Source organism: Lontra canadensis, unplaced genomic scaffold, assembly GCF_010015895.1.
Source record: "Lontra canadensis isolate GAN:19392208 unplaced genomic scaffold, GSC_riverotter_1.0 scaffold2, whole genome shotgun sequence".
In the NCBI taxonomy this organism is placed as follows: domain Eukaryota; kingdom Metazoa; phylum Chordata; class Mammalia; order Carnivora; family Mustelidae; genus Lontra; species Lontra canadensis.
In genome coordinates, this window is record NW_022630996.1 from 12,763,160 (window position 1) to 12,787,347 (window position 24,188).

At 39.6% G+C, this 24,188-nt stretch overlaps 1 protein-coding gene across 3 annotated transcripts in view; it reads left to right on the forward strand.

Moving 5' to 3' along the window:
- CHCHD3 (coiled-coil-helix-coiled-coil-helix domain containing 3) overlaps positions 1–24,188 on the forward strand; it is a 277,263-nt gene that overhangs the window by 175,952 nt on the left and 77,123 nt on the right. For 2 of the 3 annotated variants that reach the window (XM_032869054.1, XM_032869047.1), the window contains exons 5-6: positions 2,986–3,000; positions 4,021–4,104. In XM_032869054.1, the coding sequence (XP_032724945.1) occupies positions 2,986–3,000; positions 4,021–4,104 (99 nt within the window). The remainder of the gene's footprint in view (positions 1–2,985; positions 3,001–4,020; positions 4,105–24,188) is intronic. The other variant, XM_032869058.1, reaches the window with a different exon arrangement.

Genomic DNA, 24,188 nt, shown 5'->3' on the forward strand with positions numbered 1-24,188 from the left:
TGAATAGTAAACAAGAGATGAGGGGAAATTTCTTATATTCATTTTTTTCCCTAAGAAATGGTTCGATAACAATAAGTAGTGTTGTAATCCTCTGTTTTTGTCCATTTACAATGATGTTCTCCCTCTTAGAGAGTTATTCATAGAAGTTTTATTTCCTTGCACTTGGTTTACTGCTTTTTCGTAAGTTGAGTGTGACTCTCCATCCTGGGCATCTATTAGCTTAGTCAATGTATTCCGGGCTTATTTAAGTTTCAGGATTCATATTGTGTGACTTTCCCTCCCAGCATCACATTAACTGTTTCAAAGCAATGTGTGGTTCAGGTGCTGTGGCCATGTTTCTTGCTTTGTTATTCTCCCCAGTGAACCTCAAACTATTGATTCTGTTGGCTGTCTAGGGAAAGATTTGTGATGTTAGCCAGTAGCTTGGTGGTTTGGGGTCCTTGGAGGTAGTTCCTTTATGGTGTGAACACCTGACCTTTTCACATGTTGCTTTAAGTTTTTTCAAAGATTACATCTTTGACAGGTGAATGAGGGATATCAGTATATATCCTTTATTTATGTTGCTTCTCAAAATTAAATTTTTTGGTGCATGTCGTCCTCAGTAGGCTCAAGCAATATGTTTGTAGTACTGAATTCTTGAGTGTTTTCTAAAGGACCATAATAGAATACATACTACTTTTTCTTTGCATTTTAAAAAATGTCTCACTATGCACTATATGTGAACAAAAGGAACATCTACTGCAAGTGTTTTAAGAACTGTATTGTGGGTAATGTCATACTTTGAGAGAATCAAGTGCTGGTACATTAAGGATTTTGTAGGTAAGGTCATTTCCATGCTATAAATTATTGTTCAAGTTGTTAAAACAATTTAGTTGTTAATATAATTGCTAAATACCTCACTCTCTGAGCTTCTATCTCATATTATGTTTCCATCTCATTGTCAGGGATACATGTATGTGATAATGTTTTAAGAAATATTTTTCTGATGACAGAAGTCGTAATTTGTTCTAGAAAATTTAGAAAGTATAGTAGTCCAAATAAAAAAAAATATCCCACTATGCGTATCATATTCACTGTTAACATCTTGGCATAATAGATACGCTTTTCTAAATCTGTATAACAAGGTGCACTCAACTCTCCCTGTTCCTTCCTTAACCAAAATTAGGAATTTCCTGTACGTACTATTTTATGACCTGTTCCCCCCACCACCAAATAAAATTTTGACTTAAAACATTACTCTATTAGAACATTATTTTTTTTTAATGTTTGGCATTATGTTTGGACTATAATCTTTATAATCAATATCCTGTTGGACCAAATCTTATTTATACAAACTTCTATTGTTCCCACTTGTTTGTTGCTTTAAGTAACATTTTTTATATTTTCTTAGATCTAAATCCTTGTGTGCTTTCCTTAATATTTCCTAGGGTTAAATGCCTAGAATACAATTGACCAAGTGATAAGCAGATTAAAAATAACAAAGATATATGTACACATTCATCCATATATTTATATGTAGTTATTTTCATGAATTTTAGTGTACTTAATTTGTATACATTTTATTTACATAGTTAAATTCATTCTTTGTGATACATAGTTCTATGAGTTTTGACAAATGCACGCAGTGGTGTATCCACCACCATTATCAACAAGCAGACTAGTACTCTCACCTCAGAAAATTCCCTCCTGTGTCCTTTGACTACAAAGTATTTGTGTGTCTGTGTTTTTTTTTTTTTTAATTTGGAAAATATAAAGAAGCAGGAATAACTAGAAATCACCCAGAAACCTACCATTCTACTATAACTTTCATTGACATTTTGTTGAGTATCCTTCTGGTTTTTTCTTTCCCTACAAAGAAAGAGATTGTACTGTCCTTTTTGTTTATAATCTGTTCCTTTTTTAACTTAGTATTATTTAACCATTAAATTGGTTTTTATTTTGGTATCTTTGCAATTCTAAACAACCTTATCTTGAACATATTTATATATTGTCATAATTACTTAAGAAAAGTCCTAAAAATTGGGTATAGATCTCAGTGAATATATACATTTTAAAAATATTACATTTTGTCAAATTCATTTAAAAAGTGGTTATACCAAATTACATCCTGACCAGTATGTCATAATGTATATTTGCTATATCTGTGACGTTATTATTTTCCTGTATCCGTGCCATTATTATTACTATTTTATATTATTGTCAGTTCGGTAGATGAATAATGGTATTTCATTGTCATTCTTGGATTTCTCTTAGGGTTGGCTTTTTTTTTGCATGTGTTTATTTGTATTTTTGTGTGTGAATTACCAGTGTATGTCATTTGTGTATTTTTCTTTTGGCTTTTTTAGGGGAGGGGTAGAGGGCTCTTTTAAAGTGTTCTGTATTTTAGTAACTTTAACTCTCACAGTTCCCCATTGTGATTTCTTTTCCTCTTTTTGTCATTTGCTTTTTCATTTGGTTTAATGATTTAAAAAAAAATTAAATGGAATTTTTCTTAAATAAATTCTTTTACATTTCCTCTATTTTTGTTTTGGGTGTATATGTGTTCAATTTAAAAATCTCCTTTCTCTGTAGATCATACAGTCATGCTTATTTTCTTCACACTTAGCTTTTTAAAAAATCCTTTCTCTGTTTACTTTTTCTTTTATATTCCTGATAGGCTAGTCAGGTTTTTACTATGTTGTACCAAGGAGCCATAGATTATTATGTACTTATATATGAATATATTTTAATATAATCTTAATGGATCTTTTTAAATGTATTCACATGCTTTCAAGCAGCATGAACTTTTCATTGAAATCTTCTATTCAAACTGTAGCAGCACAGTGTCATTTAACTGTGTCTTAAGCAAGTTCTCTGATTTTTTTTTCCCTATTGCCTTCTTTGGTTTGCATCTTAGCTATCATCTATCAGATTTCTTTGTGACATCAGGAAAAAAATACTACTTCTGTTGTTAAATAACTATTGTTTGTTTTTGACATGCTGCAGGACATTGAAGACAAAGTAAGTAGCAAAGCAATGACCTATAAATGTGCCAAGTGGGGACACTTAACTCAGCAGATTGTGGAAGTCACCCTCACACAAGGTTGAGCCATGTGACCCTTATCACCCTGCAAAAACATGTGGTACATGGCAGAAGGGCTGGAATGCCAAAATACACACTTGCTGAATATCTTAAGATTTCTCATCAAGTGTGTATTCAACATTTACTGAAGCAAAAATGTTTTAAAAACTTTTTAACTTGGGGTGAGACTGGGAAGTCTGTTCTCAGAGATAAGGATTACTTAAATGTAATGATGAAGATACAAACAACAATTTGAAAAATGCATTTTTTATTAACCTTGAAAAACATCCATAAGGAACTATCCTTGTCATTATTTTTCATGTATCAAAATAATTGTACTACCTTTTTAATTTTGAAAAAAAAATCTTAGAAATGGGATGACTGAGTTTTATAATTAACTATTTTTATTTCTTACTATTAATTTTTAATTATTCAAAAAACACTTACAGTGGCTTTTGCCCCTTGCTCCAAAGACTACTGCTTCATAAAAAAGAAAATAGACTAATACATGGACTTAGGTGCAGGTTTCAATGGGTAATTTAAGGGTTCTCAAACATAAGATTTATGTAGGAAATGTCATATAGGCATTTTTGTTGTCCATAAAAAAGAAAAAAGATTAATAGCCATGTGGTTTACACTTGGAATAAATCTAAGTTTTATTGTATAAAATATTAACCCTTGAAATTACTCTTCAAAAGAAGTTAAACTGTCTGTGCCGTATTCTGACACTTTCTGACAAAGTAGGGCACAGCTGTCACAGTAAAAACAAAAGTACAATGTAGACTCCTTCTTTACATTTAAATACAGCAATCATCATCTTATTAATATTGTTCTATGGCAGAGACCTAATAGATTGCAAAATCTTCGGCTTTGTGTACTTATTTCTAATGCAATTTATACTTTTGCTTTGCTGTTGCTGCTTTTTCTTGATATAGTATATTCTTCATTTCTTTTTTTAGGCTAAGCAGCTGGAAGAAAAAGATCGAGTGATAAAGAAGCAGGATGCATTCTACAAAGAACAGCTGGCTAGACTGGAGGAGAGGGTATGACTATTTCTTGTCATTGATTCTCTTCTAGAACCACATCTGCAACTTTCCTATAGAGTTATTTAAGCATCGATAATTAGAACTATAGCTGCTTCTCCTAGTTGAAAGGAAGTGAAGAAGCCAGGCAGGTAGATCATTCTCACAGGGGAAGTCATTCCTTCTTTGGTTGTTTCGGGGTGTGGTCTTGTTACTGGGTCAAGGAGGCATTTACCGCCCTGCCCTTCCCCCAGGTATTTTGTCTGTAAACGTTTAGAAACTGCGCTGCCCCCAGGTCAGACAGTAGACTGCTGCTCTCCACTCTCCCTAATATTGACGAAAGTTGAACGGGTTCATAGAAATGTGTTTTGGGAATATATTGGCTTGCGTAATCTCGGTTTCACTGCATTTATGTCTAAGCAGTGGGCAGGAGTTGAACAGTAGGACTGAGCAACAGGAGTTAGGAGGAGGAGTTGAGGCAGTACCTGTGGGAGGCCCTAGAGTTTGACAGAGATGCAAAGGCAGGGATTAAGGCCAAAGCAGGAGGAGACCGTGGCTTTCAGAATGGGAGTTTGAGCCACCTTGTCAGTGCCCCTGTCCAGTAACGTAGATTTGTCTAGAATCATTTCACACTGGGGCCATACAAAGCTTGGATGGAAACCTCTAAAATTTGGTTTGTTTAGAGTAAGATAATAAGTTTCATAAGAAAGTAGATAAAATAAGAAATATAGTATTAAGTCCCGTTCAGTACGGTTATTTACACAATATGCTCACCCGTCTCTGTGTGTCACTGGTGTGCGTGCTGCTTGTGTGCAGGGATCATTTCTTCCTTCGTCGAACAGATGTCTACTTAAGCCCCTAATATATGTCAGGCCCCGGACTAGTGCCAGAGACGTGCTAATGGGGAAAATGGATGAAACTTTTGTCCTCTGGGAGCTGAAGTGTATATAGTGGACAGCAGGTTGCAATAAAGCCAAGAAAAAGGAGTCCCAGGGCCTTGGAGTAGTGTAGGTGTGGGGTCTGGTGGAGAGGGAGGGCCCGTCTAATAGATGGTGTTTGGGAAAAGGTCTGCAGTAATGGGAAGCCAGCCAGCGCCAGAGCCCTGCAGCAGAGCTCTGTGTTAGCATGTTAGAACTGCTAAAGGGTTTGTGAGTTCGGGGAAGGGCTTGCTGGCTGTTGTCTGAAGCAAGAGAGACCTAGTAAGAGGTAATGGTGGTAATTCAGAGAAGGGTTACTGATAGGTTGGGCCTGGCTGCTAGCCATGGAGGGAATGAAGCGTGGGGTTGGATATTTCAAAGGCAGAGCTGATCAGGTTTGTTGATGGTTTTGAACATGAGTGGAAGAACTCAAGGATATCTAGATCTATGGCTTCTGTACCTAAGAAGGATGGATTTTCCATGGGGAAGACTATTCAGATACGGATCTGGATACGAGTGGTGGAGAAAATCGGGAATTTGATTTTAAATACTTCAAGTTTGGGGTATTTGTTAAGACATCCAGGTAGAGATGATAAATAAGCATAGAGTGGAATGGCTTATGGCAGGAGTGAGCAGATTTTTCTGTCAGGGGCCAGATAGGAGTTTCTTCGGACTTTGCTGGCCATGTATGGTTTCTGTCACGACGACTCCGCTCTCAGCACAGCTGCTCAGCTCTGCCATTGTGGTGTGACAGCAGCCACAGCCAGTGTGTCAGTGAACAAGTGTGACTGCATTCCAGTTTATGGACACTGAAGCTTGAATTTCACATGATTTCCGTATGTCATGAGATACTCCTCTTTTGATTCCTGTCCTGCCGCCGCCCCCACCCCCAACCATTTAAAAACCTGAAACCACTCTTAGCGCCTTGAGAGCAGGCTGGATTTGACGCAGGAGTTCTAGTCTGCAGAACCCTCATTTAGAGCACAGCCTCTGACTTGGGTTGAAGGCACTGGACGGGCATTTGCCTGCTGAGTTTTTGTAGCCTGTTACTTTAGATTTCAGCTTCTTCAGCTGTAAAATGAAGATAGAATCATACTTACCTCACAGATTGGTTAAAATTCATTTTCGTAAAGCACCTGCAGTAGTGTCCCACACAGGAGCATCCCACACAGAGTAACCACTCAGTCAACTCTTAGTCTACCTCGACCCTTCCAGAACACTGTACCTGCAAGTAAATGTCAGCTGAGTAAAATGAACGACTGATCGTTTTTTGAGGGGATTTACCCAGCACCTGTTCTGTCCCCAGCTAGTGACCGTTTTCTTTGCCATCAGGTAATACCGCGCTAGGTACCTTTTGGATTTGTCATTGATCACTGTCGGGTACAAGAAAAGACAATGAAAAATACTCATCTGTTTCTCATAAATCCACCAATCTGATGGTGGTAATTCAGTGATTAATGTGAAATACTGAGAGGATTCACTCTTGGCAGAGGAAGCCGTCTGTTGAGCAGCTAGCTGTTGTTTTTGGCCTCATGTCAGCACAAGGGGTGGTGGATCAGATGGAGTCATGGTGATGATGTCAAATCATTGCAATTGGCATCTTTTTATGTAGGTGAAATACATATTTTTTCCTTTTTGAAGATAAGGCTGGAAAGTAGTTATTTAGGAATTTTAACTGAAAACTGAGCAGTACCAGTGAGCTTGGAAAAATCCTACAGTGGAAGAATCGCAGTACTATTTGTTAGTAACCTAATAACTGCAGGCTGGACTAGGAGTCAGGAGGCATGGTGCTGTCATCCGTTATTTGACAAGTCACCTGATCTCTTCCTGTCTCTGCTTCTTTATCTATGAAGTGGGGATAATACTCCATTCCTTGCTCACGTTTACGAGTTATTGGGGGGACCAGATAAGACGAGGTATATAAAAGCTCTTTGAAAACTGGAAAATGCTTAACAAAAGCTGTTGCCATTAAAGAATATCCGCTTACTTTCCATTGTGTACAAAACACTAAGAATCATGAAATTACTTTAGTATTGCTCAACTTCCTGCTGTCTTCTCTCCATTTCTATAAAATCATGTTTGTTTATTACTGCCATACCTGAAGTAGCTACATTAATTTCCTTCAATTGGATTTCTTCCAGGAATATGTGAGAGATGTAGGTCTTCAGTGATGAAGCATTTTGCAGGCTTAATGCAGAAGATTGCAAAAAGAGTTCCCCTTGTTTTGTGATGACCGTGAAAAGTGCAGTATCTCACCATTTCTATTAGAAATTCTACATATAATTCATGTTAGAAGATATAAAAGTGCTGAATCCAATAGTGCATAATGTAAAAAAAAAAAGATTATAATATTATGATAACTTGTAGAATCACCTAATGTGTACTATAAGAAATCGAAGTTGCCTATGGTTTAATAGTGGTTTAAGTACATGTCTTTATTTAAACCAGATGAAACGATATAAGCCACAAACCAGACACCAGGTGGTGTATCGTTACTGGAGAGGGAACATTGACAGAATCTCACAGAATCATTCCAGAAGTGATCCACATCAACTAGATGAACACCGTCATTATGTACACGATCACTTTTAGATGACTCATGGTCTTATTACTTGAACTGTTCATTTTCATTGACTTGATACGAATTTCTTTTGAGACTGTGAACCCAAGTCGCCCAAGCATGTGGAACACATTTGGTTCTGTAGCACAGCGTGGCTTGCCTCTTTGATCTATTTCAATACATTCCATCAATTAGGTAATCCCTATGTGTGAATGGAGCTTTCTCTTGCATGTGTTCATACTGGTTAGTTCACGTGTCTGAGAGGACTTTCTCCTGTCACCGCCTTATGAGGAGGAATAAGTATGATTTAACTGGACACCAGTTCACCCTTCTTAGGATCAGTATTCCAAAAGCAGTGACTCTTGACTGAGAAAGAAAGTCAAAGCCATTTGAAAAGTTTTTCAAGTCCTTATTTCATTGCAAAGGTTGCCGGCTTTATCAAGCGACATTGACATAGACGTGAAGTGAATTTCTGTATTTTAATAACATGTCATGAGGCCACAGTTAGGTGTGTGGCCTAACTGAAGAAGACTTGAGTATTAACTCCTGGTTGTTGATTTAAGAGACTTGGAGGATATTAATACCTGATTGGTGATTTGATAAGAGGAAGCCCAGGGCAGCCTTCAGAGACAAGGTTCTTACATGTTTTTAGGAAGCTTTCCACAAACCACTAAGGGAGTGCTCTATAGTGTTTTATATACCTCTCTTTGTGGTGCCACGTCTATGATAATTGTGATTTGTTATCTGTGTTTATCGCATAAATTCCTTGAGGGTAAATGTCATTTTCTCATCTCTGTATTTACCATGACTCACAGAGGAGTTCAGTGAATAAATCCTAAATTTACTTAATACCATAAAATTGTGTCTTAAGTAGTTAATGTATAGTTTTTGACTAGCCACAAAGTACCTGGTATCTTCTTCACTCATCATTTAAATTAATACTGTATATCTATCCTATGAGAATCAAGTTTGTCTTGATATTTGTAGCATCATCATCATTGCGATAGTAACTCACAGTAACATTTATTGTGCATTTACATGAGCTAGACACTTGGCATGGGTTATGTCATTTGATTCACACAGACAGCCCTATAAGGTTGTCGGTCCTATTACTTAGATGAAGGCCTTAAGGCTTCAAGTAACTTGCCCAAAAATATCCGACAAAAACATTTGGTTCTGAGGCAGGTCCAACACCTGAGCTTTTTGAGCCATTAGCCAGTACTAGCTTTAATAGTTGTTAGTTCTGCGCTCAAGAGTTAAATCCTACTGGTTGCTTGTTAGCTCTTTGGGTGGTAAGTTAGTTCTTTTTGGCTTCTAATATAACTTTTTAGGTCCCGATATTAAAATGGGATTAATGCTACCTCATAGTCTACAAGATTGTTAAGCATTCAAAATGTAGAATCTTCTCCCCAGGATTTGGTACTTCCTGTGGACATTTGGTCAAAAAGGGAGTAAATCAAGTCTTATTACCTAGCAGCTGCAGCATACTGCTAAGAGTTATTTTAATGTCTAGTTGTGCTTCTTCTACTTTGAAGTAAGAAAGCCATAGTCATTGAAGCAATTCACAAACTCCTTTGAGCCATTTGTTCATTGGTTCCTAGTGTTGGTAGCAGATAGGCCTAGCATTCCACCTCTAGAAAGAAAGAAAGTTTCTCTTACTTTTGATAAATGCTTCCATGGTTATTTCATTATAGTCTGGATTGCATTTGTGTTCTTCAGGGAATGTGTAGTAGTCTGTTAGCTCTTTGGGAGGGAAGTGAGAAGCAAGACCAGGCCATGATTGAAGAGGCCAGAGTCCAGATTCTCCCAGGGATCTTCCAGGATGAAGGACCCCCTTCTCCCCAAGACATCTTGCAGATATGAGTTCTTTGGTGATTAGTGTGTCTTTGCGTCTAACTTCCCAATTATGAACTTGAATTGATATGCTCTCCTCTTTTCTCTTGGCATTCATAAGAATGGTGGGGTTTGGCACAGTGTGAAGAGAGCTCTAAAAGCCTTGGTGACTTGAGCTGAGGGAGATAAGAGGCCTTACATATAGTCACAATGTTCAGATCAACAGGGTAGTGGGATCTGTATTGCTTTCAGTTTATAGGCTCCTCTGGATTTCAGTAGGTATTTGCATATACACTGCAGTCAATCCCATACAATTAAGGAGAGGGAATTGTACAAGCTGGGCAGAACAAAGCAGTGCAGAGAGAATGGTGAAAAATAAATTGTCATTAAGAAGAAAAGTACTTTACTAGTTCGTCACCTGTGGAGAGAGTTACTAATTAAATTCTGAGGTCGTGCTTACTTACACCAAATGAGCAATTTTTAAAAGCCTTTTACTTAGAGTAGGTGGCATATCTTCCATTGCATCATAAAGTGTCGGGCTCATCCGTATGATTAATTGGCTTTTTTGATTGCTTGACTTCTCTGTCAATTAGTACCTTGGTTTCTCTATTCCTCTCTGCAGAGCTTGGGGCAAAGTAATGCCGACAACGATAATAAAAAGAAACGACAACAGAACAGATTATCGTCAGCCCAGTGTGCTGCTTTTGGGAAGAAATTATTATGTATTTTTACTACCAGATGAAGTCTGTCATTACAAAAATATTTCACTGAGTGAAGTTTGGTCAGCCTTTTGATGGGATTAATGCAGGATAGAATCACAGGTCACTGACATCTAAGATACTAAAGCATAAGGAGTCTTTTCTGGGGTGGGAAGATAATTTAATACATTTATGGGATTTAAAAAAAAAAAAAACTTTGATATTTCCCCCCTTTGAGTGCTTTCTGAATGGTCATCAATGATTTTAGGTCCTGTGGGTAACTCATATACCTCAGATCAGTGTGTGTGCTCTGGCCATACAGTGTGACATAGCAAATTCAACACAATCGTTAAAAGCATAACTTTGTGGTAGATGGCTAGTTTGCAGTTGTCAACCTAGAGATATTTATTATTCCATTGACATTCTGAATTTTTGTCCTGGTTTCCTCATTCATCTTGAAATCAAGGCTGATTCCCTGTTGTCTGAAGTCACCTAGAGTTGCAGAAATAAAGTTCTCTGGTCCAGGATTTGGACACTGAAGGCGATAGAAATCAGTGATACTTTTAATTGTAACGCCATTACACATGACAGGGGTTTTAGGAGTGGTTTGCTAGCATGGCCCTTGAGTTGCTCTTATTTTTCCTCATTAACAAGTAATGATAGCTCACAGAAATGTGCTTCGATCGTCATTGTTAGGTAGGGAAATTAAGAAGGGCCAGTATCATCCTATCTTTGCTAATATAATGGATGTATTTATAATGTAGGTTCAAAGACTTGGGCCCTTTTGCACTCTTCACTGCCTCCCTAAAAGGAAGGAAGGATCGCAGATATTCCAAAGACAGCAAGCAGGAATAGACTTCTTTTCCCCACTTCTGTTTTGCTCTCCTGCGGGGGAAGGGAGCGAACCACGCAATGTAGTGGATATGGGGTCCTTTCCTTAATTCATTATTCAACAAGTCTTTCAAACACATTGGCTTTTCTGTTAACCTCTCTGAATTTCCTAATGGGAAATGTGGTTTGGGTAACCTTGAAATGCTTTTTCAGTCTGGCTTTACGGATATGCAACTTACATTCTTTTCTGGGGTGAGCCTGTTAAAAGTGCGTCCCGTGAAAATTATCCCTTTAACTGGAGCCAGTTTTTCTGTGCTGAACTTTAGAGGAAAGATTTGCGAATCGTGGGATCAGCACTTAATTTGGGGCTCTATTTACCATGTAGACTGTCAAGAAGTATTAACCTGAAGGTAAGATGAGAACATGGAGTACAAAGCTATGAGCTGATAGCACACAGTACACCAGGTATTAAATAGCATTATCCATCCTGCTTGCTACAGTAAATAGGATTTCACCATTATGATGTGTCAGGGCTTTCAGTGAAATCAAATTTACAAGACACTAAACTGCCATCCTCTCTGCTGAGCAGCTTTATTCTGGGATCTTGCCTTCATATTAATCCTGTTGGTAGGAAATACTTGTACCAATTGTGCATGGAAATTATAATTTAATGATCTCTTCCTTTTCTCCATTGAGAGCTTAGAATGGACCACTGTGCTTTGCAGTGATAGCCCCAGGGCTCTGAGAAAGAGATAATACAGAGTTCAGCTTTAAAGCCCAGTATTACTGCCTTTTTGTGAGCGCTTGTAATGATCCTAAGTGCTAAGATGCCAACAATACGGGTTGCATACTTTCTCAACTCTTCACATTCCCTTTACCTCATGAAAGACCGTATACCATAAAATAATTAAATTCTGTTTATCATGACAGGTTTTAAAAACGGTACGCCACTTGAATGTGTAAAGACAGGGTGAGAAATAAAATGTTATGAAATCCAGGGAAAATTAATTTCACCTTTAAAGATTCTGTTTATTTTGTGTGGGGAGGCTCAGCAAGACTGTTTTATTTGTAAAACAATTAATACTCCCTTTCCTTTCTTTGGGAGCTTTTCTTGCTATTGGTAGGAATGTTGAAGATGGGAAGTAATTCTGTGTTTTTCCGGGCCAATGTGATTGAAAATGGGCTGGATCTCTGAACCTTCTTTGCATCCCGTTTCATAATTAGTGATTGTTTTGCTTCTTGATAGCTTGTTTATTTATAAATTTCAAATACACTCCATTTAGGCAGACCAGCCAATGTTTACTTCCCTGTTTTACTAAGAAATTAAAATACACGAATATTAATTTTTTTAAAGGAAATTGCAGGACTGGTGTTAGAAAATGCTCTTGAATCCCATTTTTATGTTCAGACCGTGAGCCAGCTGTGCCTCTATAAGGGATTACATTTCAGCACTTTAGCTTCAGTTAGAAAGATGTATTTGGTCATTAAAACATTTGCAAATAATATTAGCTCATAACGTCAAAGAAGAAGTGCCCACATTGAACTTGGTGTGTAAAGCAGGTTGGCACAGTGAGAGCAGCATTCAATAAAGAGAACCCAAATCCAATTTGGCTACACGGACGATGATAGGGTTTTGATCTTGGTCATTCTTACTGGAATTTTCAGGGGCTAGAGGGAGTCCTTGTCATTTACCATTCATTCAGGAACACATTTGTTCAACTCCTCCAGTGAGCCAGGCAAGGGTGTGTAGGACCCCCTTTGGCATCTGGTACAGAGCTTTGAGTTGCCACAGTGGGTCCGTGGGGGCTACGGCAGACTATTATTTTCCAGAGCAGAAATGTTTTGTGAGGAGTAGCTGCTCTTTCTGTCTCAGAGAGCTGGAGACTATGGGATTTAAAGGGGAATTTAGTGGGTTAGAGAGATCCATCAGATGATGAAATGCTCAGATAAAGACCCAGTGAACTGATTGCCTTAAATAGCGGCCTTTGAAAATAAGTATTAAATACCTAAGCTCCATGAAGCCCAGAAACAGTTCCCCTTGGATCACCACGATAGTGCTTGGCACATAGTAGGCACTAGATAACTTGTAAAAATTAATGTGTTTGTCAGGAAGTGGGATGGGTTCCATGGCCAAATAATTTTGAGGAATGTTGAGTTTAACTAAGCTGAACAGATTTCTTTACTGTAGGGCCTTCTCAGAGTTTATATACATTCAGAGCTTCCAAAATGATGCTACTGTGTGCCGTGTTTCAGCATTACACTCCAGCCACGGAATCTTTCCTTCAAGAAACGCTAGCTTATCCCGGCACGCCATCTGAGGTCTGCTGTGCCCTGCGCAATGCCTGTTCTTGGAGCTTTGGGTCCTTCCTAGGGCGTTGAGGTCAAGAAGTCATAGAGTTCCATTAGTAGAGTTCCTAATGTGAAGGCTTCTGAGGACCTGCAGCCATCCCAGAATGACCTGCCTTCGTACTGTGTTGCGAAAGAGGAGACAGATGAGATATAGGCCTGAGAATTCTTAAGGTCCTCTGGAGTGGGAGTTGTTCACACTTTTCTCTTTATAATCTTTAGTCTTTCTAAGAATCTCTAGAAAACTATGCCTGTAATTTTCAGTGTTATATTTATATTCACAGTCCTTATTTAGGCTTGCATTATTCCAAGCTCTGCAGAGTTGAGCGCCATGGGTAGTGAGGTTTCCCTAGGGCCCTTCCATCTCAGGACCCAGATTCATACTCTTTAACCTAGGACTCTTACGCCCTTGGCTGCAGAATCAGGCATGGGGGCTGATGTCACCAAGGATCGAGGGTCCAAATAGGAATTTTTTTCATAAAATGAAGTAGGATGGTAATCAAATTAGATAAATATTTAATAACCATTGCAGGCCTTTAAAAATCTTCCCCCAAGTGTTTACCAAGATCTAAAGCTAGAGGAATAAGGAAAAGATGTATTAACACCTTCCTTTCCTTCAGAGCCTGGAGTTTTCTGCGACCCTTGAGTAAGCATTGATAGGACTGGCTACTATTTGATGAGGAAGCTGTAGGGTTTGCTTGCCTAGGTCAGAAAACGCAGTCTTTGTATCCAGTGAGTTAAGCTGAATGAAAGTCAGTAGTCTTGGGCTCTGTAATTTCATTCTCTCTCAGAGACCATTAAAAACGAGAGATCCAGGGAGAAAAGGTGGACACAGTACTGTGCCCTCACTGTTAGTAGTTCTCATTTAGATCTGTAAGGCCAGGAACCTTGTCTGTTCAGTGCTGTATCCCCAGCCCCTGGCACAGTGCGTGGCACATAGTGGGTGCTTTGCGAACCTTCTTGAATAAAGTAGACAAGTTTTCAGGAGGTAAAAGGCTTTACTCTCAACAACGGTCCCCATGATTTGGATATTCATCTTCCAGGTCGCTTAGTGTCCACCTAACGTCAGGTTACACCTTAGCCTGCAGGATTTCTGCGGAAACCTGGGCGAGGGTCCTTATGCTCCAGTCATGCTAGCTACTGATAGTACCGCAACTGCGTATCTTACCTACATAAAATGGAACATCAGTGTAGATACCACTTTTTGAGCAAACTTTGAAAGAAAATTAAATCATATTGCCTAAACAGTGTTCTTAGCTATTACTTTCACGTGACTTTGAAGGGAAAGGTAAACAATTTTATTGACAAGCCCTGTCCTCAACGGAGTGCTCAACTTCATGGATTATCCCCAAACTTGGCTTTGGGTGAAAATGCCCTTTTGGACTTTGCACTGTGGACACCCTTGCTATTTGAGGCTGTTGGCCAAGAAATATAGTATCTGTGTCTCTGTCCTCAGCAGCGTCACCCAACCTTTGTTGTTGGTTTTGTTGGTGAGGCTCAGAGACCTCAAAGTAACTTGCCCTGAGTTTCTCAGCTGGTGCAGCCAGGTCCCTGTCTCCCTCCTCACTAACAGCCTTTCCTTCCGTGTGACCTTTGCTTTCTGGCCTGGCATTTATCCATGCAGTTCCACTCCCCTGCCCCCCACTTTAAGAAAATTTTTGGTGGAAGTGGGCCTGACACTTTTGGAGCCTCTAGAGTTCAGGCGTGTATTCTCAGCTGGGTTTCCCTTGGTATCTTCTGTACTTGGCTTCTTTCTTAAACTCAGCACCAGTAGGCAGGTGTAATTGTGGATCGTGTTCCACAGTAAAGAGAAATTACACCAGTTTCATTAGAGGGCATGGGCCAGATGATGGATACAGTTCATCTGTGAAATACACAGGCTATGTTATAGGAGAGAGAAGGATCTGTGGATCGGGACTTATTCCTCCGGGGAGATGGAGAGAAAGAACGGGGTCTGAGAAATATAATGGGAAGAAACATCCAGAAATCAAAGTTCCACACCAAGCCAGATCAGCCAAGGTAATGTTGGGACTTAGTGTGATGGCAGCAAGGGGAGAATGGGATGTGGCGTCCTCTAGTGATCCCCGTCCAGCTTGCACGTTTGCCCTCAATATCTTCCTTTGCCATGGCCCACTTTGCAGAATTCTTTCTTTCTAGAGCACCTTTGGTGAGGGGACCCGGAGTCACTGTATCCATGGTAGCCTAGCCTTCTTCCTTGCCTGCTGATGAGATTGTATACATATGGACTCTTGAGCCATTAACTTCCTGTACATTTCGATTATGGTCACATAAATAGGAGTTTACTGTCAATTTCCTTCCTCTAACTTAAGGCTACAGTTAGTCGTCCTATCCTAGAGCTACGTGACCTTGCAACTCAGTGGCTTCCCTAGACTCTGCCTCGGAATTAACCCGAGTAATTTATAAATCTCAGAAATCGGGGCACCTGGGTGGCTCAGTCATTAAGCGTCTGCCTTCGGCTCAGGTCATGATCTCAGGGTCCTGGGATCGAGCCCCGCATTGGGCTCCCTGCTTGGCGGGAAGCCTGCTTCTTCCTCTCCCACTCCCCCTGCTTGTGTTCTCTTTCTCACTGTGTCTTTCTCTGTCAAATAAATAAATAAAATCTTCAAAAAAAAAAAAAATCTCAGAAATCACCCCTCCATCAAGTACCTGGAAGCCATTTCTTCATTTCATCTCTTGTGATGGTCTCCATCTGTTGCTTCAGCATTGCACACCAGACCTGCAGGCTTGCTGTCTCTCCACACACACATTCCTCTGCCCTGTGTTAGACATCCTCCTTTTAGGGGATGTTGAGCACCTACTGTGTGCCTGGGTAGCATGCATGGTAGGCCCCCACGATACACAGAGTGACTGAATCAAGCACAGTTCACCACTCATCTCTCCTCGCTCCTCCTCGCCCGTTACCTCTCATCAGTGTCTGTATTTCTAGAACTTAATTCCGGTGTAGTTCTGCCTTGCCCAGACGGATTCTTACATGATGTGACTTCGCACAAATACTGGCAGGAGAAGGGTAGTTTAAGGCAGAGAGTTGAGATCCTCAGGTTATCTCCTTGGGTAGGCAGTGCATGTGTCGAGGTCTGTTTTTCTGCTGATCTCGCTACCATTCAAATAATGTCACTAGAACTACAATGAGTATCTCTGTAGTTCGAGAAAAATAATACATAATAAATTGTGGACTGTCTATTCTTTCACGTTATAGTTGCTTCATTTATAGAAATTGAGCAGACATTCCTAGAACTGTTTGTTAAAATTCAATAGCATGCAGTTAAAGACAGAGATTGCCATTTCTCTGTTGGGTACATTAAAAAATTATATTGTGTATCATTTGGACTAGACCCTGAACTCGGTGCCCAAAAGAATAATGCCAGAAAGATAAAAGAGTGTTTTAGTCTAAATAGAGGTTCAAGTAACTACGTTTACAGAAATATCAGTTACACTATAGCTAGTTAAGAGTAATTACACAAAAGAGAGTTTTTGAATGAGTATTACTTTAGGAGTAGCCAAATGGAAGCAGTGATTTATGATGAAATTCTGATTTCAAGCCTTGCCAGGCAACAGAACAAGACTGCTGGTGTTTGAAGCCTATGCTAACTGACAATTACAACCATTATTGATACAACCACCTGGATTCTGAATTAATTAAGAGGAATATTTTATAGACATAAAAGTTTCCTGCTCCTTCGAACTTCAGCATTCATCTACTACAGGAGTATACTTTTTCAGGCAAGGAAACAGAAACCTGGAGGTTTGCGGATTGGTTTTATGTAATTGGGGAAGGGAGTGCTGGCAGTGTTTACCTAGTCATTATTATTATCTGATCGAATACGTTCTAAGTAAGTAAGTGAATGTTTATGTGGGTTCCTAGAACTGATTTGTGTTGGGGTGACCATCCCAAATACTGCAAATGTGTCTGAAAAATATTGAATTACGTGAGTACTGTTCCTTACATTTAATGAAACTCAGACTTTCACTAGCTTTATTGATAACATGGCACAAAGCAGGCATGCAGTTGTTTTTTAATTAATTGCTGTGCTGAACGAAAGAAATTTCCAGTAGAACTCATACCCGATTGGTTCTAACAGAGGAAAGGATAACTAACTTGCTGATTTGTTTCAGTTGCTAATTTCCACATACCCCCACTACTTTAAAGCAATAATTCCCAAATGCTCGTCTCTCGGTTATTTCATAATTACCTGAGATATTTCATGACCCCTGACCTCAGCAAGTTAGGGAGATGGGCTTTGATGATTCTAGTGTGCCTCAAAGGCTCGGGACCTCTCCCCCAAAGGACCCCAAAGTAAACGTAATGACATCAAAGACAAGTGGTGTCAGACCTACTTATTGACTATTCGTCTTTGGAAACACCACGTACCCTCTTTCACCCCTAGAGCCTCATCTGTAATGTGGCTTTCATAACCTACTTCTTGAGGGTATAGAGATGAAACAAAATATTATATATGAATTTACGTGAATATTAAATTAGGATAGCTGCTATTACCATCATCATTGGTCTCCAGCGTCTAGGAGAATGATAATTCCATATAATTTGAGGTAACTTGGGTGGGGAAAGAAAACAAAACTCTAGGAAACAGTATTTTTCCATTGTTTTGTTATGTTGAAATGTTATATTGCATTTTGCCAAAAGAAACAGAATGATTAGCTCGATTGTGTAACTGTTTTGTGATATAGAAATCATTTTTAAAAACTACAATTAGTGCTACCTAATCTTTTAGGTTTTCAGAGCTCTCTCAATACTTCATTTTATTTGACAGAATAGATATTTCTCTTGTATGTGTATCCCTTCAAATTTGACAGACTCTGTGTCAGAGAGAGGGTGGGAAGGGGGAGATACCAAATCTGGACACTTTGGTGTTTTGAAGCCCATGTCTTGGTTTCATCCTCCATCTTTTGCACAAAGGCTGGTTAGACTCTTTGTTCATTTATGACTGTAAGGCCAGCCAGTGGGTGGGAAATTAAAAACAACAACAGCAGAATAGAGCTGGTTGAACTTCCACTACTCTGGGTACAGCTGGCTTGTTTGTTAAACCCCGAGTTACTGTGATATTGCAGTACAGCTCCCTCGAGACTAGGGACAGATATGTAAAGATGAAGAGACCAGGTTCCGGAGATGAGCAGTGCAGCTTTAAGGAAGTAGCTCCGGTGCGGGGAGCACAGGGATGGAGGAGACTGTAAAATTTGGGAGAAAAACTACACAGGTGCCTCTTTAGTAATGTGCTGTGAGCCCATGTGTTTTACTTGAATGTTTTTTATTTTCATCTTTTTTTTTTTTTAAGATTTTATTTATTTATTTGACAGAGAGAGAGATCACAAGTAGGCAGCAGGAGGCAGAGAGAGAAGGGAAAGCAGGCTCCCCACTGAGCAGAGAAGCCGGATGTGGGACTCGATCCCAGGATCGTTAGATCATGACCTGAGCTGAAGGCGGAGGCTTAGCCCACTGAGCCACCCAGGCACCCCTATTTTCGTCTTTCATTGGAAGTCTCAGATTTGGGATATCAATGAAGAATAAGGATTCACTTTTCATTGTGATTTTTGGGTCAGTCTTACAGAGTTTTTTCAGTTAACAAGTAAGTGGTACAGAAAGAGTTATTTTTTCACTTTCTGTATTACCCGTTAAAATGGAATGGATGACTAGGAGGAGAAAGCATGGATGAAGACAGGTCATAGGTTTGGCTTGGGGCAAGAGCCAAGCAAGGAGATACATGGTAAAACAAAAACAGGGAGGGGAGATTCATTGACATGGACTGTTCTTTAATGATGGATTTCATGGATCAGGGTATTTCTGGTTACAAGGGTCTTCTTCTTTTTTTTTTAGTGAGGCTTTTATTTTGGATTGTGTTCCTCAGAGGCAGAAAACATTTCTGTTGGGAGTCATGGCGTCAGGGAAATGGCAGTGGAGTATTGATATCAATATTGTAAATTTCCTTTCTAAGAAAAGTGTACTAGGTCAAGTTTAATTCTGGCATGTCTCATCTTTTTGTGCATTTATGCAAGAGTCTGTTAAAAAGTACCCACCAAAGAGCAAAATCACTGAAGTCCTTTTAATTATAAAACTAATAGTCTCAACATATTGTTGGCCTGCTCAGGAAAAACAAGAACAAAAACAGAAACACAAAAAAACACACCACAGTAGGCTGTGTTAACTTTCTTAACAATGTGCCTTTTTTGACCAGATTTCTCCAAAGTCATTCTGAGATTAGAGAATTTGCACAAACTTAAATGACTAAATACTTCATCTAAAAAACGAAATCACTAAACAGTAACCCTTCCAAAAGCTCTGTCTGTCGGAACCTCTATTGTTCTCATATAATGTAAACTCATTTTTCTCTCTTTCTGACACCTTGCTGTTGTCTTTACTGCTTCTGCCTCAAACAACAAAGCAAAAACAACTAATATTGGTTAGGCCCCTTAAATTATCTTTTATATATGCAGATCTTGTATTTTCAATCCCTTGAATCCAAGTATATTTTAATGACTAAAGTATGCAGTGTTACAATATAAATTATGGGCATTATAAGGATTAAACCTGGTTTCTCAATTGTGGGTGAATGGCTTTTTTCATTTGAATAAGCTATGATTTAAAGATAAAGGTGTAAGCAACTGTTATAAACTGTTTTTTCTTTCTCATTTTCTCTGTGGTACCAAATATGGTAAAATACCTGCCAAGTCGCCACCTTGAACACCCACACCGCAGTTTAAAAAATTTCCTGTAGCTTATTTTATACGATGTGCTTTCTGGATCTTCCCATTATCTGAAGAAAATCATTTTTCTTTTGAGAAAATCGCTGCTCTTAAAGTTTATCCACATAGAAGAACAGATATAGGTAGATACTCTTTATGCCTTATAGTTTTCATTATTCATTTATCCTAAAATCAGTAATGGCAATAGAATACTATATGTTCACGGTAAGCATTTTAAGGAACAGAAATATTGACTTAACATACTCCTTGGCACTTTCTTTATCTGCGGACATTATAGGGGAGAGAAAAATGTGTGCTGATTTCAGTTAACAAGTGAAATAAACTTTCCAAAATACACATTCTCATAAACCTACCTCGTATACTCCTCATTCATTTTTGTTGATTTCAGGAGTGAGTGACTGACCTCCATTTTCTTAGTCCCATCTGTGATTTAGAATGCTTTTATAGCTTGCTGGATTTTCATAAACTTGAAAGTCATTATTGCTTTAGCTGGCAATATTCATTTTTTTCAAACAAGCGATTTAGTACTCTGTTACTGACTGTTCAGTACTTTTGCTCAGTTTCTTTTTATTTTTTTGCTTTGTCACCAGGAGCTCTTCACCTGGCTGGATCATTCATTTAATATTTATTTAGAACAGGCTCCAGGGATATACCAGAGAGGAAAATTGACAGAAATTACTGCTAGAGTTAACACTCTGTTAATATTGACAGTATACAACAAGTATATCTTATGTCAAGTGGTAATGAGTTCTGTGACGAAAAAGAACTCGTAATAAGGGAAGAGAAAATGACGTGTATGTGTATGTGGGAGGGAGTGGGTGCAGATTCTATTTTATACCAGGAGGCCCCGGACTCGGGGCCACTTGAGCAGAGAGGCCTGAACACCAGGCCTGAGCCATGCATGTGGAAGAAGAGCCTTCTGGAAGCTCCTGTTGAACACCCGTTGTCCCCATCTCTTGTCTTGATTACATGCCATTTATTGCTCTAGTGTATTCTTCACTATCTTTTCAGAAAGTGCCAGGTTTGCTTTTCAAGTACAGTATCTGTTTGGCCAAGCCTGGCGGACATTGCTTATTTTCGTCTGTACTGTGTTAGCAGACCAGTTCTGTGTTGAGTTCAAAGGGCACAGTGATTTCAGAGTGATCCTAACCCTTGTTTTCCTAGAGGAATAGTAAGCAGATCCTGGGGATCTGGTAAGTGAATACTAATTCCTCATCAAGGGGAAATGTCCCCATAAGACTCCCTGTGACCTCACGTTCCTTTCTCCGAGCTCCCATCACCCTCCCCCAAATCCAGGTCAACACCAGTAATCCTGCCTCGCTCTTTGTAAGGAAGAACTGTATCATTTACTGTGAGCTCACCATTTGCCCTCATGGGCTACACACTTCACATGCGTTCATGTCCAGGACTGTATCCTCACTCTCCCTAGGAGGAGAGAGAGGCAGACTCAAGGATGTCCCTTATTCAGGCGCAGAGATAGTAAGCAGTAGAGTCCGGATTCGAACCCGGGCAGAGTAAGCCCGCATTTTCAATCTCTGGACTGCACAGACTCCTGGGAGGCCAGAGTTGGGATGGGATTGAATTAGACACAAAGGAGTCTAAGCAGGCCTCTTTGTCTCAGTGTCCCTCACCAAAGCTAAACACTTATGTAGATTACACAGATGTTGTCATCTTAGCTGGGTAAAAATTCCTCCTCTAACCATGTCCATAGATGGGAAATGGTTAGCTTGTTTTCATCACCTCTGTGTTCCCTTTCTGGCTTTCCTTGATCCTATCAAAACAGAAAAGGCTTGATAGCTATTCTTTGCCCCTGCCTTTTTTATACCAAGTCTCCATTTTGTCACCCCTCCTTAAGGGAATTCCTAATACCCTCCTGCCCTCTTATCTCTTTTCCATCCTTAAAACAAACAAAAATGATGGGGCTCCCCACTGGTTTCTCTGCCATGGACAGTGCGCTGAGGCTGCCACAGTTGGTCACAACTGTCAACATTAGAGAGACCATTGCGGAGCTTGGGGGCAGGTGTTCCTGCCCCACCCTAGCGTGGCCGGACCATCACAGTCAAGGTACTCAGTCATGTGATGTTGCTTTCCATTTGGTGTAATTTTATTAGGTATTTAAAGCCATTTTTGTATGATAGCTTTTTTTATCTGATAAATTAAAATTCATTTTAATGGTCTGTCTCTCCATTTTTGACTGGAGAAAATGCACATTTTTAATGATAGAGCTATACGGTTGGAGCACAATTTTGTAATTAATAGAGATATAGCCTGGCATCATATTGGAAAATAGTGTTTGTTCTGAGCAGGATGACCTACAGGATAATAATGAGTGTTCTTAGAACTTCACACATTTTTTTTAAGGGTCTTTAAATCAGCATTCTAGTTGGAAATTGAGGTTGATCTTATGGCCACTCATCTTCTGAAATTGATGTCTTTCTCAACATGCCCTGGTAGTACCAGAATCAAGAGAAAATAAGCTCTGTCTTTGTTTCAGAGTTGGGATACATTTTTGCTCTTTTTCCTCCTCTTTCAGTCAACAGACATTAAGTATTAGGTGACAAGATTCGTGGACCTGGTTTCTTTTTCTTGAGAAACCGGTAGGCTAGTGGGAGGGTAGCAGGTCTGTGAATACAGGGATTGTTTGACAGTGTAAATTCCTCAGCGGAAGTTACACCAGACACCTCACCCAACATTTCCTCACTCTCTGCTTCCTTGATGCTGAATGTGTGAATTCTGGATAGACCAGGGATCAGCAAACTATGGCCCATACATTAAGAATGCTTATTCGGGGGCGCCTGGGTGGCTCAGTGGGTTAAAGCCTCTGCCTTCTGCTCGGGTCATGATCTCAGGGTCCTGGGATCAAGCCCCATGTCAGGCTCTCTGCTCAGTAGGGAGCCTGCTTCCCTTCCTCTCTCTCTGCCTGCCTCTCTGCCTACTTGTAATCTCTGTCAAATGAATAAATAAAATCTTTAAAAAAAAAAAAAAAAGAATGCTTATTCGATTTTTAAATGGTTGAAAAGGAATCAAAAGAGTAATTTCATGACACACAAATTTTATTAAATTCACAATTCGATCTCTGTAAATATAGTTTTACTGGTACACAGCCACACTCTTTTGTTTGCATATTCTCTCTGGCTGCTCTCATGCTCAGAGTAGAGTAGTTGTGAGAGACTGCGTAGCCCTCGAACTTAAAATATTTACTCTCTGGCCTTGTGTGGGAACAGTTTGTCAACCTGTCTTTTAGGCATATTTTTTTTTCCCTCTCCCCAGAAATTCTTGAGGATAATTGGGCAGATGTTTACTGAGTCGCAGTTCCGTGCCAGGACCTGCACTAGGCACGCAGGAAGCAGGAATATATATGAAAGACTTAACTACTTGCCCTCGTGGAGCCCATAGTGCAGTGAGTAGGAGATGGTAAGAGGACAAAAAAGCCAGAAAATGGGACCATAAATAAAGTACAGTTAATAACAATGTGGATACTGCGAGAGAAAACAGGTTGGACAGGTGTTTCAGGACACCTGTTTCAGGTGGTGCTCTCTGAGAATGAAGCCGTTAAGAGGAAGAACAAGAACAGTCAATAGAGATGGTGAAGTGTAGGGGCGCCTGGGTGGCTCGGTCGGTTAAGCCTCTGCCTTTGGCTCAGGTCATGATCTCAGGGTCCTGGGATCGAGCCCTCTGTCAGGCTCTAATAAAGTCTTAAAAATAAAAAATAAAGGTCAAGTATGTTGGGGGGCGGGCGGCAAGTAGAATCACACACATGCCCACCCTCCCTCTCCCTCTCTCCCTCTTAGAATAGCAGACATAGAGGTTCTGAGGTGTTCTGGATACCAGGCTTCCTCCAGGTTCCTTCCTTTTCAGGATGTGACACCGTTATCTATTCAAGGGTTAAAGCTAAAAACCCATGACACATATTGAATCTTAGTTTTCTTCACATGCTCTCCTTTCTCCTTTTGAGTATGAGAAGGTTCTGTTTATCTTCTTTCAAAATACAGCTCAGTTTTGTCTGCTTTCTAGTTCTACCACCAACAAAGACCAAGCCTCCACCATTTCTCACCTAAACTCTGGCCGTCCCTTGTCATCTTAACTCCATTATCTTCCCCACCAACCAGGAGCTACAGTGATCTTTTAAGAACTTGAGTTAGATTATATCATTTCTTTGCTTAAAAAACCTTGGTTGCTTCC